This window comes from Rhinoraja longicauda, chromosome 9, assembly GCF_053455715.1.
Source record: "Rhinoraja longicauda isolate Sanriku21f chromosome 9, sRhiLon1.1, whole genome shotgun sequence".
NCBI lineage: Eukaryota > Metazoa > Chordata > Chondrichthyes > Rajiformes > Arhynchobatidae > Rhinoraja > Rhinoraja longicauda.
In genome coordinates this window covers 15888229-15902192 of record NC_135961.1, presented here as the reverse complement: position 1 = coordinate 15902192, position 13964 = coordinate 15888229, and the positions used below count along the sequence as shown (strand labels likewise).

The window sequence follows — 13964 nt, the reverse complement described above, 5'->3', positions numbered from 1 at the left end:
AAACGTGGCATGCCGATTCTTGGAGCAGACACCTACTGACCACTGTAGCAGGGCCCATGCTCACAGATGCTGCCAATCAGGCACCTGATTGTCAGCACCTGGTGGTACCAGAAGCTCAAAACAAGCGTCAATAGCAACATCAGAATAAGCTGTTTGGCATTGGCAGAGAAGATTTGGCAAATTTTTCATGGGCGCAACCCATATACTCAGCTCTGCTGCTCATCCCACAAATGCATGTTCCTTACAAATGTGGCACCATTTAAAAGGGGAATAAACAGGCTTTCCAACGGTATAAGATTTATTGCCAAGAAGCATTGTTACAACAAAGAAATAATCTACCAAACACAAATTTCCTTACTTTTTGTGCTATGTTTATATGAAATGCGTTAATTTTTTTTGCTGAAATTGTTTTAATTGAAAGATACAGCATGAAAACAGGCCCACCGAGTCCATGCTGGCCATCAATCACCCATTTACACAATGTGTCGGTAAAGACTGCAGTTGCTGGTTTACACCAAAAATAGACAAAAGGCAGCATCTCTGGAGAGAAGGGATGGGTGACGATTTGGGTCGAGTCTTAAGAAGGGTCTTGACCCAAATGTCATCCATTCCTTCTCTCCGGAGATGCTGCCAGGCCTGCTGAGTTACTCCAACATTATGTGTAAACCCATTCACACTAGTTGTATGTTATCTCACTTTTGCATCCAACTCCCAACACAGTAGGGGCAATTTACGGTGGCTAGTTACTTGGCCTTTACTTTCATATTTAATCAAAAACTTAATTCCTTTTTTGTAAACACTTGGAGATTTTTTTTCCTTTGTATTCAATAACTAAACAGTGGCCTGCAAATTGGAACTGTTTTGTTCCTATCTCCAACATTGGGATGTCTGTTTCTTCAATCCAAATTTTGGTTTAATGTGGCCTTTCAATAATTGCCATTAAATGGAAGGACCTCCAAAGCACAATCTTGTATTGTGCTTTGGAGGTCCTTCCAATCTTGTATTGTGCTTTGGAGGTCCTTCCAATCTTGTATTGTGCTTGTCAAGACAAAATCTGGATACATTGGTCTAAATTTCGTGGCTGTCCAATTTTATCATTCCATTATTAAATTAACAGCATCTTTTTAGAGTATGTTAATGTGGATAACTGTGAACTGCTGGCAGTGATTTCCTGTTCCTCTGTGATCTGCACTTTTTCCACTTCAGCCCCTGTAATTGCCATAAGTTAATAAATTGAGGAAAACTTCATGTTCTGCTTCTCCAATTTGTCCTTGTGGGGTTGGGGTAATTGTGACAGAGTGAGATCTGAAAAGGGACATTTTAGAATGGAGTAAGTGTTCAATCCTCAATTTCATAAAACAACAAACTGCTGATTCAAGCCAGCGTTTCTGGAGCTCTCTATAGAGTCCATTGAATTTCGCAACATTTTATTATTTAATTTGCCTTTTGTTTAAACTTAGTATAGAAGTTTATAGTATAGAAGCAATGTTAATAGTTCTAAGGACCTTTAAACCTCCTTACATACCCTTGGCATGAGGCTGTGCACCAGGCTTGATACCTGTCTGGGTACTCTACTTGCTCTGCCAGTAAGTCAGTTTTACTCGGTAGATTTGACCACACTCATTTAACTATTTGACAAAATAACTCAATGCTCCAAATAAACTTCAACTGCAGTTGATTAGGGAGGGTGTATGATGTTTTTCCCAATTGTTTTGTAATATAAACGTAGATGAGTTAGTAAGTTTACACATGACACCAAGATTGCTGGTGTTGCGATTGGAGAGGGAAGCTGTCAAAGTATACTGCGAGATATAGATCAGTTACCGAAAAGGGTGGAGAAATGGCATTTAAAATTTCATCTGGGCAAGTGCAAGGTGTTGTGCTTTTGGAGATTGAATGCAACGGAAAAATATACAAGTAATGGCAAGACCCTAGCATTGATGTACAGAGGATCCAATCCATAACTTCCTGAAAATTACAACGCAAGTAGAGAGTGGTGAAGAAGACATATGGTACGCTTGTTTTCATGTGTCGGGGCATTGGACTATCGCCTACAGTTCTGGTGGCCCCATTATAGTAAGATGGTGGAGGCTTTGGAAAGGTGCAGAAGATGTTCACGAGAATACTATCTGGCTTACGGGTATTAGCTACAAGGAGTGGTTGGACAAATCTGGGTTGTTTTCTCTGGAATTCTGGATGTTGAGGGGAGGGTGACAGAAATATAAAATTGAGAGACATAGATTGGGTAGACAGAACTTTTTTTCTCAGGTTGTACTAGTAGGCAGAGTGTTAAGGTGAGAGAGGCAAAAGTTTAAAGGAGATGTACAGGTTACGTTTTTACACCGTGCGTGGGTTCCTGGAACTCACTGCCAGGGATAGTGGTGGATGCAGAGCTTTATCACCCTTGGAAACCTAGAGATTTACAGGAGTCCTGAGGTGTGAGTTGTTGTACAGTACTGAGTTGTTGTACAGTATCAGTGGGTACAGTACTGAGAGACTCGAGGGTGGCTAATGTTGAAGGTGACTAATGTTGTGTTTCTACTTTAGAAGGGCTGCAAAGGTAAACCTGGGAACTATAGACCAGTGAGCCTTATAATTCTGGTAGGAAAGGCTACTGAGGAATAAGTTATGCATGCATATTGCATAGACAGTGGCTGATAAGGATAGTCAGCTTGGATTTGTGTGTGGGAAGTTGTCTTGTGAATTTTGTTTTTTAAGTGACCAAGAAGCTTGATGGGGCCATCGATGCAGTCTATGCGGCCTTCATCAAGGCCATTAAAGTTCTACTGGTAAGCTTCTCTGGTGGTTATATCACATGGGAACCAGGGGTAGCTAGCTAACTCTATATAGAACTAGCTTCAAGGTAGGAGGCAGAGAGTGGTGATGGAAGGTTGTTCTTTGGAGTCGAGGCCTGTGACTAGTGGTGTGCCTCGGGGATCAGTGCTGAGCTCATTGCTGTCTGTCTATCAATGATTTGGATGAGAATGTACAAGGCATGATTATTAAATTTGAGGATGGCACTCAAGCAACATTATGGACAGTGAAGATGGCTATCAAGAATTACAAGATCTTCATCAGCTGGGCAAGTTGGCTGAGTTATGGCCAATGGAATTTAATTAAAATTAGTGTGAGGTATTGCATTTGAGATATCAAATCTTCCCAGAGAGCTATAGAGTCATGGGGAGTGTTATAGAGTAGAGTGATCCAGAATAAGTACATCCCTGAAAAATGGTGTTCTGAGTGGATAGAGTGGAGAAGTCTTTTGGCATCCTGCTCTCTATCAGTAAATGAATTAAGAATAAAAATTGGGATGTGACGTTACAGATGTAGAAGACGTTGGCGAGGCTGCACTTGGAATATTGTGAGTTGTGGCCATCCTGCTTGCGGGAAGATGTCATTAAGCCAGAAAGGGTGCAGAGAGGATTTATGCGGTTGTTGCCAGGACTCGGAACTAGACCGATAGGGAGATTGGGCAGGCTAGGACTTTATTCCTTGCAGTGCAGGAGACTGAGAGGTGATCTAATAGGTGTGGAAAACCATGAGGAATAGATTGGGTGAATGTAGTCTTTTGTCCCAGTAGAAGTGAATGAAGAACTAGAAGACATAGGTTTAAAGTGAGGGGGGAAAGAATTAATAGGAACCTGTGGTGCACCTTTTTCACACAGAGGGTGGTGGGTATATGGAATGAGCTGCCAATAATTTTAGTTGAGGCGGGTACAGTGACAACATATAAAAGGTATTTGGACTGGTACATGGATAGTAAGGTTTAGAGGCTAATGGACTAAACATAAAATTTGGCTAGGGCATCCTGGGAAGCAGAGACAAGTTGGATGGAAGGGCCTATTTCCATGTTGCATAACTGAGATGTTCCTGTGCAGCTTAGTTTGAATCATCAACCCTAAATTTTATAACAATGTCCCTTTGCTTAAGATTCTCCACTAGTAGAAATATCTCAACATCTATCCCGTTAAGCCCCAATGATCTTGTATGTTTCAAAAATATCACTCTCGCTCTCTGTGCTCCAAAAGATGTAGATCTAATTTATTCAGCTATTTGATATGACAATCTTCATTTGTGATACAACAGTCTTCTCATCCCAGAAATTAGCCTAGTGATTCTTATTTGGATTGCTGCTAATTCCTGGTACATCCTTCCTTAAATAAGAGAACCAAAACAGTACCGCAGGTGGGATCTCACCAGTACTCTGCACAATTCTACTATCTTGTCCATCAGCCTTTTATGTGGCATCTTGTCATGCCTTCTGGAAATCCAAATATTTTTACCCTACAGGTTACAAGGAAGTAACTGGGGAAAGGAACTGATGAGAATTCAGAGCTGAATGTGTTTTGGTTGGAAGAAAATATGGAAACGGATAGTTTTGTGATGTAATACAGTAGATGTATTACTTTCCATAAGACAGTGGATAAGTTGTAACTGAAAAGATTTACTGCTTAAAGTAAAAAAGGTTATGTCATTGTAGATAAGAAGTTGCTGTAGATAGACGATTAGTTTCAATGAAGTTCTGCTGGTAATACAAGCTTAGATGCAGAGGGAGTACGTTGTGTGGATGAGAGTCCAACACGGTCTCTAAAAAGTGGGCAGAAATTAAGCAAATGGGCGTGTCACGGAATGCGAGGTTTTCCACCAGGTAAGAGTAGACTAGATCCTTAGGGGGTCTCTGGTCAGTTTAGCCTCTCCAGGAAAGGATCTTGTTCATGTTGTTTGAGCATGCCTTTATAATGAGCTATAAAAATACATCTGAATCTAAATTCGATTTCACCTAGTTATCTGAAGATCAAAAAATCAGTGCTGAAACTGCTGAGGATTAAAAACAGTGATTGTCTTTATGTTAAAGGGAAAGGTTTACCTTGCATGTATTTGCGTAATAGCCTTTTAAAACTAAAAACTTCCTTTGGGATTTTAAAGTGCTTTGTAAAGTTTCTCGACACTAAAGGAATTAAATTTGTTTTTCCTTCAGCTCTGGTAGCAGTTTTCAGCATTCCGGTTGTCTATGAAAGGCACCAGGTAAGTGACTAAAATTGCTCTTCTGCCGAAGGTGTATTAAAGTTTACAAAATGGGTGTGCAGTAGCATGCTGCCATTAACACAATTTGCATTTGAAAAAGATTACCTTGACTGGGGGAAAAATTGGTTCTCACTTGTATTTTGAGCATTATTTGCCTTTCTATGATTGAGGTCTTGCATTTAATCTGTGTTGCTGGTTTGACTGCCACCATGTTGATTCTTTTTAATGATTCCTGACAGTCGGTCAATAGCAGATGTGGATGAATTTAAATACAAAAGTCACCACAACTTAAATGGAAAAGACATTTTTGAAAGTTGTCTCTGAACAAGCTTCATATAATCTCTGGGGGCTAACATTAGCCACACTCAGATTGCCTACCCCAATCTCGTGTTGGACTAGCTCAATTATTAAGATTCCTTGCATCTAGATCAAGCTGGTATATTTAAAGAAGGCTGCATAAGATATTACTTTGAAGTGGTCTCATCCTGTTCCAGTGATTTAAACAAGAGCAGTGTTCTTGTGCTTAAACATTTGTTTGCTGCTTCCATCCGCATAAGTTCATAAGTTATAGGAGCAGAATTAGGTCATTTGGCCCATTAAGTCTACTCTGCCATTCAATCAATCATGGCTGATCTATCTTTCCCTCACAACCCCATTCTCTTGCCTTCTCCCCGACATCTGAACTAATCAAGAATTTGTTGATCTCCGCCTTAAAAATATACAATGACTCGGCCTCCACAGCCTTCTGTAGCAATGAATTCCACAGATTCACCACACTCTATGACAAAATAAATTCCTCCTCATCTCCTTTCTAAAGGTACGTCCATTTATTGTGAGGCTACGGCCTCTGGTTCTAGATTCTCCCACTCGTGGAACATCCTTTGCACATCCACTCAGCAGTTCACCCCTCCTAGTCTTACCACTCATCCACCCATCTTCCCCAGTATTGCCAAAAACAGTAGTCTCTATTCAACTGTTGCTGCTAACACTGTCTGTCCTATGCCTGGCAGAACTTGTCCTTGTCTTCAATAACTTCTCTTTTGACTCTTCTCACTTTCTCAAAGTTAGAGGTGTAGCCATGGGCACTTGCATGGGGCCGAGCTATGCCTGCTTTTTTTCCCGGTTACGTTATACGGTTCTTGTTTCAGGCATTCAATGGCCCTATCCGCCCCAACTCTTTCTCTGCTACATCAACTGCATTGGGGCTTCCTTCTATACCTGTGCAGAACTCGTGGATTTCATTTACTTCACTAACTTCCACCCTGCCCCCAAATTTACCCAGCACATCTTTGACACCTCTTGGCAATTTGCATTAGTTCAACCTTGGACTCACACCTGCTTTTATCTCTGGCCTTTGTCCCAACCATCTGCCTATCAAAACACCCCCCTCGCCCGGTCCACCTATTACCAGCCATTTTGTCCTGCCTCTGCCCTCTTCCGGCGTACTTTCCCTCCCCTCCACACACAATTGCTCTGAAGAGGGGTCTCGACCGAAACTTTACCTATCCATATTCACCAGAAATGTTGTCTGAACTGCTGAGTTACTCCAGCACTTTGTGTCCTTTTATTGCCATGATAGTCTCACGTTGTACTTCAATAGCAGTTGAATTGTTTGAAATGTAGAGTTCGGGCATGGTGTTATAGATTTATTAGAATTAAACATTGATGAACATCAGACTATTGCTGTTAGGATTTTGGCTGTTTAATGAAAAAGATACCGAGTTATTTTGCTTAATGTGCAGCTAATGGGTTCAATTTCGGGGGGAGGGGGGGCAATTCAAAATTGGACATGGACAATGGTTTTACATTGATATTTGATTTTATGCAGCATGTTGCATATATATCTTACCCATTGCTCTTTATTTACCTCAGGTAAAATACCCATACAGAATGTTTTTCTTCAGTATAAGAAATATTAGAATATCACAAGAATAATGTCCTATTTAAAAGGTTCCTAGAATTGTTAACATAAGAATGAGATGAATTATTTCCTGTCATTTCCATGATGCTCAAAGGAATTGGAAATATTGTATGTATGTGTATGTCAGTGGTAAAAATGCACTGTTAAAGCAAAAATTGATGCTTAGTGTTTTACAGCTAACCGTCTGATCTGAGTTTTACATTTTTTTACTCAATGGCACAATTTATATTGAAGAGCTTGAAAGTTCATCATGCTTAGTCTTAAGTGATTGGCTGAAAGTTCATTGTGTGCTGTTACTAGTGGGGGTTTTTTAAACTCGAGAGAGAATTTGTGCTTTTTGATAATTTGCTAGTTTTGGTAGTATCCTGGAAAACAATAAATTCTTGATGTAATTAATTTAATGTAATGTGAAATTGAGTGGTTCTTGAGAACTTTTCCCATATTCCATGTGTTACCAGTCATCTACTATTTTACTGTCCTCTTCCTTGGGTTGGAATGTTCAGGAACAATTGAAATTGTTGGTTTACTTTTTTAATTTCCCCAATAATTCAGTATGATTTGATTTCATATTTACATGCAAGGCAGATGCTCTTGACTACAATAACTATTTTTTTCTGGTTAATTCTTCCATCACTCCCAAACCCCTCCCCCCACTTCCTGAAATCTCTGCAAGAAGGCTTGAGATTAACTGGAACCATATTATGGTACTTTGAGAGATGCACTTCAATGATAGTAATATGAGTGTTATTTCTTTTTAGGCTCAAATTGATCATTACTTGGGGATAGTAAACAAACAGATTAGAGATGTCACCGCCAAGTAAGTATGCAAGAATTTGGAAACTGAACTTACTTACAGCCATTTTGAGTGTTTCTGTGGCTAAGTATTTGTTCTGTTTCCTTCTTGCCTGTCATTTCTTTTTCAGTATCTTTCTCATTGGAAGCTTTCTCAATATTTAACATCTTGAAATGCATTTTATTTCTTTTTTTGGATTCCAGTTTAATATATATTTTTAAAGATGTCAAACCACTAGCCATGGTAAATTTAGCAAGTTCCTATCTGTTAGCTGCATGATAGCTTGTTATTTGTTGTGCACAATAAATTATATTTTGTATTGTAGCATGAATACTAAATTTACATATAGCCAGAGAATCTTATTTTCTGTATCCTTTGTCTAGCCTATAATTTGAACGGAGTTTGTCAATTATGTCCAGTCAAAATTGAGTCTATAGGCTGGACCAATCAGTTGTACTCTCACACCATATGGTGTTCTTGTGAAGATTTGGGCTGTCTTTGGTGTCTTTTATTTAAGGTATCCTTATGGCGGAATTTTACTACCTCACTGTTAAATCGGGCAGTATCTGATTTTTCAGCTGTTTTAAAAATGTTGATTTTGTGCATAATTTCCGTTGGCAGTCATCAACACACCAAACTAACTGACTACCAAAGCTTGAACAAAGTAAATTTTATGGCGGGATTTGCACGTGGACTGTTTTGTCTAGAAGATGTATTGAATGCAGAACCATAGGAGCTCTACTACTTCCATGCAGGATTGGATTTATAGACTAAGTAAATGTGGTATAGGGCATTTTTTCCCCTATTTGTGAATCTGGGAGATAAAACAACATATGATGTGCATCCAGTTTCTGCCAAAAATCAACTGAATGTTACCAGTTTAGGCAAAGGCTCGTTTTCTTGGTGTTTTGGTAATTGTTGCTAATTTCATTAGCAAATTACAACTGCACAGCTATTGGAGAACAGGCCAGCATATATTAAAAGTATGTTCATTTAATAAATAAAGGAAAATTGTGAGTCAAATAACTTTATTTCTCATTTTAGGATTCGAGCTAAAGTTCCTGGTCTGAGGAAGAAAACAGAGTAGTATCCTGTCCTGCGTTTCATGGCATGTTGGCTGAAGAGCTATCACTCGATTGTCACACGGAGGGTTGGGAAGAACAAAATAGCCTTGGAACTGCAGTGTAATTTGCAAATCTTTTACATTTTGGTAGTAACTGAAACAGTGTTTAACTGCAGTCATGATCTATTATATCTCAAATACTAACATACAACATTTGAAGTCAGTTTATTTATCTGATTCGGTACAAAAAACACTGGTTCGTATTAAAGATTTGAGAAGCTGTACATTGCACTTGTCAGGGTTAGTGTCTTATGTGTAACAAATCATGGTGCAGTAGGAGTTTTGAGTATTCCCACCCTCCACCCTACCCCCCAGTTTGCACACTGTAGAATCTATGCTGTGAGGTTGTTGCAAATTTCTAACCCCTGATTATATTTACTGTACCATTTTAGTGATATTAAGGTCTTGCTTTTCTGACTGAAATCCTTCGCTGTATTAAGATTTTACTGTTTTAACAATTACCAGTTAGTGTTTCACAGAGCTGATTTTATCAGCTCTACAGTGCTTGATGTTTCAGAGTTGGCTGCATTTTAAAGATGAATCCACATTGCTGAAATATGCAGAATATTACATTAATCTTCACATTAATGTACAATCATTAATTTCATCTATAACAAAAATATGAATAGCAAATTTAACTGTACTGCTGATTATTTGTGGACTGTATTTAATGCTGCAATTAAATGTGACTTGGAAATTTCAAGCATTGTCAGATGCACAGATGAGGCAATGAACATTGCATTGTAAATTGGGCTCAGGTTTTCATCTGGGGGAATGCAGTGTGGAATAAAAATGAATAAAGCTTACAGATGTATTCTTTGAGTTCTTTTCTACCTATATTTTCAGGGTATTAGGCACTTTGACACAGAGCTCACTGTTTATCCATGCCTCTTAGTACAAAGTTAGTTTCTTCACACATTGACATATCATTTCTTTCTTGCCGCTTCAAAGTTCATATTCTTTACTATACAGGCAATATAGTATAAACTTTTCATGTCTCCATATTTAAATGATTAGCTTGGGTTGCTTTTCTAAACTACAGATGTAATGGCATAATAAAATTGCACATGCCTCAAATCATCTTGACAAAAACTGAGTTGTGTCTTCGTGTTAATCTAGCTACATTAGCTTTGCTAAATCACAATCATGATTTTGAAGGTTTTTTAGTAAGTGAGAGAAGGAAAGATGTAAGCATACATCCTTTGACTTTTCAAGAGTTTTCAAATAATGGTCCATGACAAGCATTTCTGTGTAAATAGAGGATGTTGGAGAAAAAAAGTATGTATTAACATAGGCCTCATTCACACACAAACTTGAGCTCTCTTCTCTTTACTACCCCCCCCCCCCCCCACATGGCAATCCTTGAGTTTGCATTTCCCCACATGTGCACATCTGTTGCCTCCTTTGCATGTGTGTGCCTCTGGTCCTAGACTCTCCCACTAATGGAAACATCCTCTCTGCAGTCCACCCCTCCTAATCTCTCTACTCATCTTACCAGTGGTGCCAAAAACAGTAGTCTCAAGTCAATTATTGTTACTAACACTGTTCTGCCTGGTGGAACTGGTCCTTGCCCTCAAGAACTTCTCTTGACTCTTCTCACTTTCTCAAAGTTAAAGGTGTAGCCATGGTTACGTTGAACAGTTTTTGTTTCAGGCATACAATGGCCCTATTCCCCCACTCTTTCTCTGCTGCATCAACGGCATTGAGCCTGCCTTCTGCACCAGTGCAGAACGCTTGGATTTCATTTACTTCACCAACTTCCACCCTGCCCCCAAATTCACCCAGACCATCTGACACCTCTCTCCCCATCCTGAATCTCTGTTTCTATCACAGGACACAAGACTATTGACTGGTGTCTACTATAAACCTATTGACTCTGACAATTATCTGGACTACACATCCTACCACATGTAAAGATGCTATTCTCTACTCTCAACTCCTCAGTCTTCGATGCAAGTGAATTGTGAAGCTGGAGGAAGGAATATGGAAGGGGGCCGGGGGGGGGGGGGAGAGAATAGGTGCACATCTAGGTTGGGGCAAAGGGGGAATGTAGGTCGGTTACCTAACATTGGAGAATTCAAAGTGCTGGAGTAACTCAGCAGGTCAGGCAGCAACTAGGAGATCCAGTAGGCCTTGGTGGACAATTGTTAAGCGAAACGGTTGCCGAATCTACATTTAGTATAACTGGTGTTCAGAAGGCCACAGTGGGAATAGCAGATGCAGCAGATGAGGTTAGAGAGGGGCATGTGAACTTCCGTCTCACCTGCAAGAACTTGAGATCCCTGGATGGATGCGAAAGAGGAGGTTTAGGGATGGGCTAGTTTGGGTGGGAAGGGATGAGTGAGCCAAGGAGTTGCGGAGGGAGTGATCTCTGGTTGGCAGAAGGATGGGAAGATGTGGCTTGTGGTGAGAACGTTGGAGAATGATGTGTTGGATGCGGAGGCTGATGGGGTGAAAGGCAAGGAGCAGAGGAATGGAAAAGCCTCATCGGGAGTAGATGCAGCTGAGACAGAAATAGAGAGATGAGGATATGTATTCCAGATAATTGGAAATCGGTGGGTTTGTAGTAGATGTCAGTCGATTGTCCCATTTGAAGGAAACAGATCAAATAAGAGAAGAGAGACGTCACATAGATAGCTCAAGTTAATTTAAGGGCAGGATGGAAGTTAGTGCAAATGAATGAAATCAATGAATTCTGCATGGATGCAGGATGTAGCCCCAATGTAGTAGAGAAAGTGATGGGGGTTGGTGCCAGTGCATTTGCAACAAGGATTGATGTAACCAACACAAAGGCAGACATAGCTGAGACCCCTGCAAACACCCATGGGTATATCATTAACATGAAAGTGAGAGGAATCAAATAAGTTGTTGAGGGTGCGAACAATTTCCGACAGGTGGAGGAGCGTGTTAGTAAAGGGAAACTGATTGGGTCTGTGTTCAAGGAAGAACCAGAGGGCCTTGCGACCTTCCTGGTGGGGGATGGAGGTGTAAAGGGACTGGACGCCCATAGTAAAGGTGTGGCATTGTTGCTGAGTGAGTGTTCAGAGGGGATGAGTTTGCAGTGAGCAAAGGGCATGGAGAAGTCACAATGGTTGATGCCATGTTAGCAGTTGGAAATAAAAAGGTCCAGGAAGGGTAGAAGGCCAACAGGGGAGTCCATGATGAAGAGGAATGTTGGAGACAGGAGGAGGGGGTCATCGCAGGGAGGTGAGGACTCTTTACCAGAGGAAATGGCCTGGAGATACAATAGAAAAAGAGCTCAACAATCACGCCGGACTTGGAAATCGTTGATAACAAACGTTTAATAATTTGACAGGTGGTAAAGCTGGGGAGAGGGTCTCGTCAATTGTCAAAGCCATTTTGATCAGTGCACACAGCAATTAACCTGTACTCTGCCTTGGCTTTTGTTAAGGGATCCCAGCAGAAAACTGGATTTGAAACCATGCTCGAAAAAAAACAACCTCTACCTCTGCACAACCATGCCACCCTTTTTTGCAGCCAACTTTTTATCCTGACAAAGTAGGAAATCCAGTCCAGGATATTTAGAAACTTAATCCCTTAAATTAGTTAAGAAAAGTTAGTAAATTTTGCACAATTTCTGATATTATTGTGGCTTCCACAAGATAGATTCAAAATGTTTACTCAACCATTTAGTTGACAATTTTGCCTGCCTCTGCCTTTAGGAGATCTGTTTAGTTTCATTGCTTGTATATGCTTGAAGGAACTCTCACGCTTTAGATATTTTATAGAAATTGAATATGTGTACAAAAAATGATAAATTACTTCACTGTGGATCTTACAGATGCAGCACTTTTTTAAAAAATAGGGCTCACTTTGGTCTGAGTCTGTCTGAAGTCTTTGGTTGTGTAGTCCAAGCACTGTTACCTTTACATTGGGTTTTGTTACCAAACCTTTGTTACCAAATTTTTCTTCACCTTTTCCAAATCCCTGGAATACTCAGAAGAGTCACAATAAATGGCTCATTTTTATATTGGCAATCTGTAACTAGCAGCGTGCCACAGGGGTTAGATTTGGGGTCTCACTAGTTGTTCACTGTATTATTAATGATCAAGGTAATAGGTTAGGGTGTGGTATAGCTAAATTTGCAGAAAATCCATGGATCTTTCGCTGACTACAGTGGCATAAAGATGAATTTAAACCAATGGCAATAATTTGGCAATACACTATTTTTCGGAAATATTCAAGGTTAACTCAGTTGGTAGAAAGAACAGATAAACAATGTTACTGCAATGGAGGGAGTCGACAAAATCCTGCTGTGGGGGCAGATCTGTCTACAGGAACCACAAAATTAGCATGGCAAATGGTTGGCTTAGACAAGTTTTGTTACAAAAGTACAAAGCAATACTGTGTACGGTTTCACTGGCCTTAAATATAAAAGTGAGGTAAATAATAGAAAATATTTCAGATGAAGCAGTGCAGGAGTTTTTTTCTGAGATTTATGAATCTTGGAAAGAGGTGTGGTGGCAAAATCACTGAATCTATTCAAGTTTGAGAAAGAGATTATTGGTCTATGGGGGTAATAAACGGTTGTAAGGTATAGGCAGCTTAATCACAATCTTGTTGACAAATGTGTCAACAAAGCTGCAGCAGGAATTACATTATTCTGGTTCATATGACAAATAAACACTTGAAATATCTTAAAAGACAGACAGATTCTAGGGGCATATGCTGACTCCTGCTTTTGTGTCATGTTCAAGTTCTTTTTTGTAAATTGGCACTATTCAAGGGCGGCATGGTGGCGCAGAGGTAGAGTTGCTGCCTGACAGCGAATGCAGCGCCGGAGACTCGGGTTCGATCCTGACTACGGGCGCCGTCTGTACGGAGTTTGTACGTTCTCCCCGTGACCTGCGTGGGTTTTCTCCGAGATCTTCGGCTTCCTCCCACACTCCAAAAACGTACAGGTATGTAGGTTAATTGGCTGGGCAAATGTAAAAATTATCCCTAGTGGGTGTAGGATAGTGTTAGTGTGCGGGGATCGCTGGGCGGCGTGGACCCGGTGGGCCGAAGGGCCTGTTTCTGCGCTGTATCTCTAAATCTAAAACAAAATCTAAAAATTTGACACATGTCTATAAATATATATT

The 13964-nt window shown here is 40.2% G+C and overlaps 1 protein-coding gene across 4 annotated transcripts in view; it reads left to right on the top strand.

The window, feature by feature from the left end:
* The window catches only part of LOC144596496 (reticulon-1-A-like), a 55272-nt gene extending 45604 nt beyond the window's left edge, over nt 1-9668 (top strand). For all 4 annotated transcript variants that reach the window (XM_078404838.1, XM_078404841.1, XM_078404842.1 and 1 more), the window contains 3 exons: nt 4979-5025; nt 7705-7763; nt 8784-9668. In XM_078404838.1, coding sequence (XP_078260964.1) covers nt 4979-5025; nt 7705-7763; nt 8784-8826 — 149 coding nt within the window. In that variant the 3' untranslated portion in view covers nt 8827-9668. The remainder of the gene's footprint in view (nt 1-4978; nt 5026-7704; nt 7764-8783) is intronic.
* The last annotated feature ends 4296 nt before the right edge of the window (nt 9669-13964 follow it).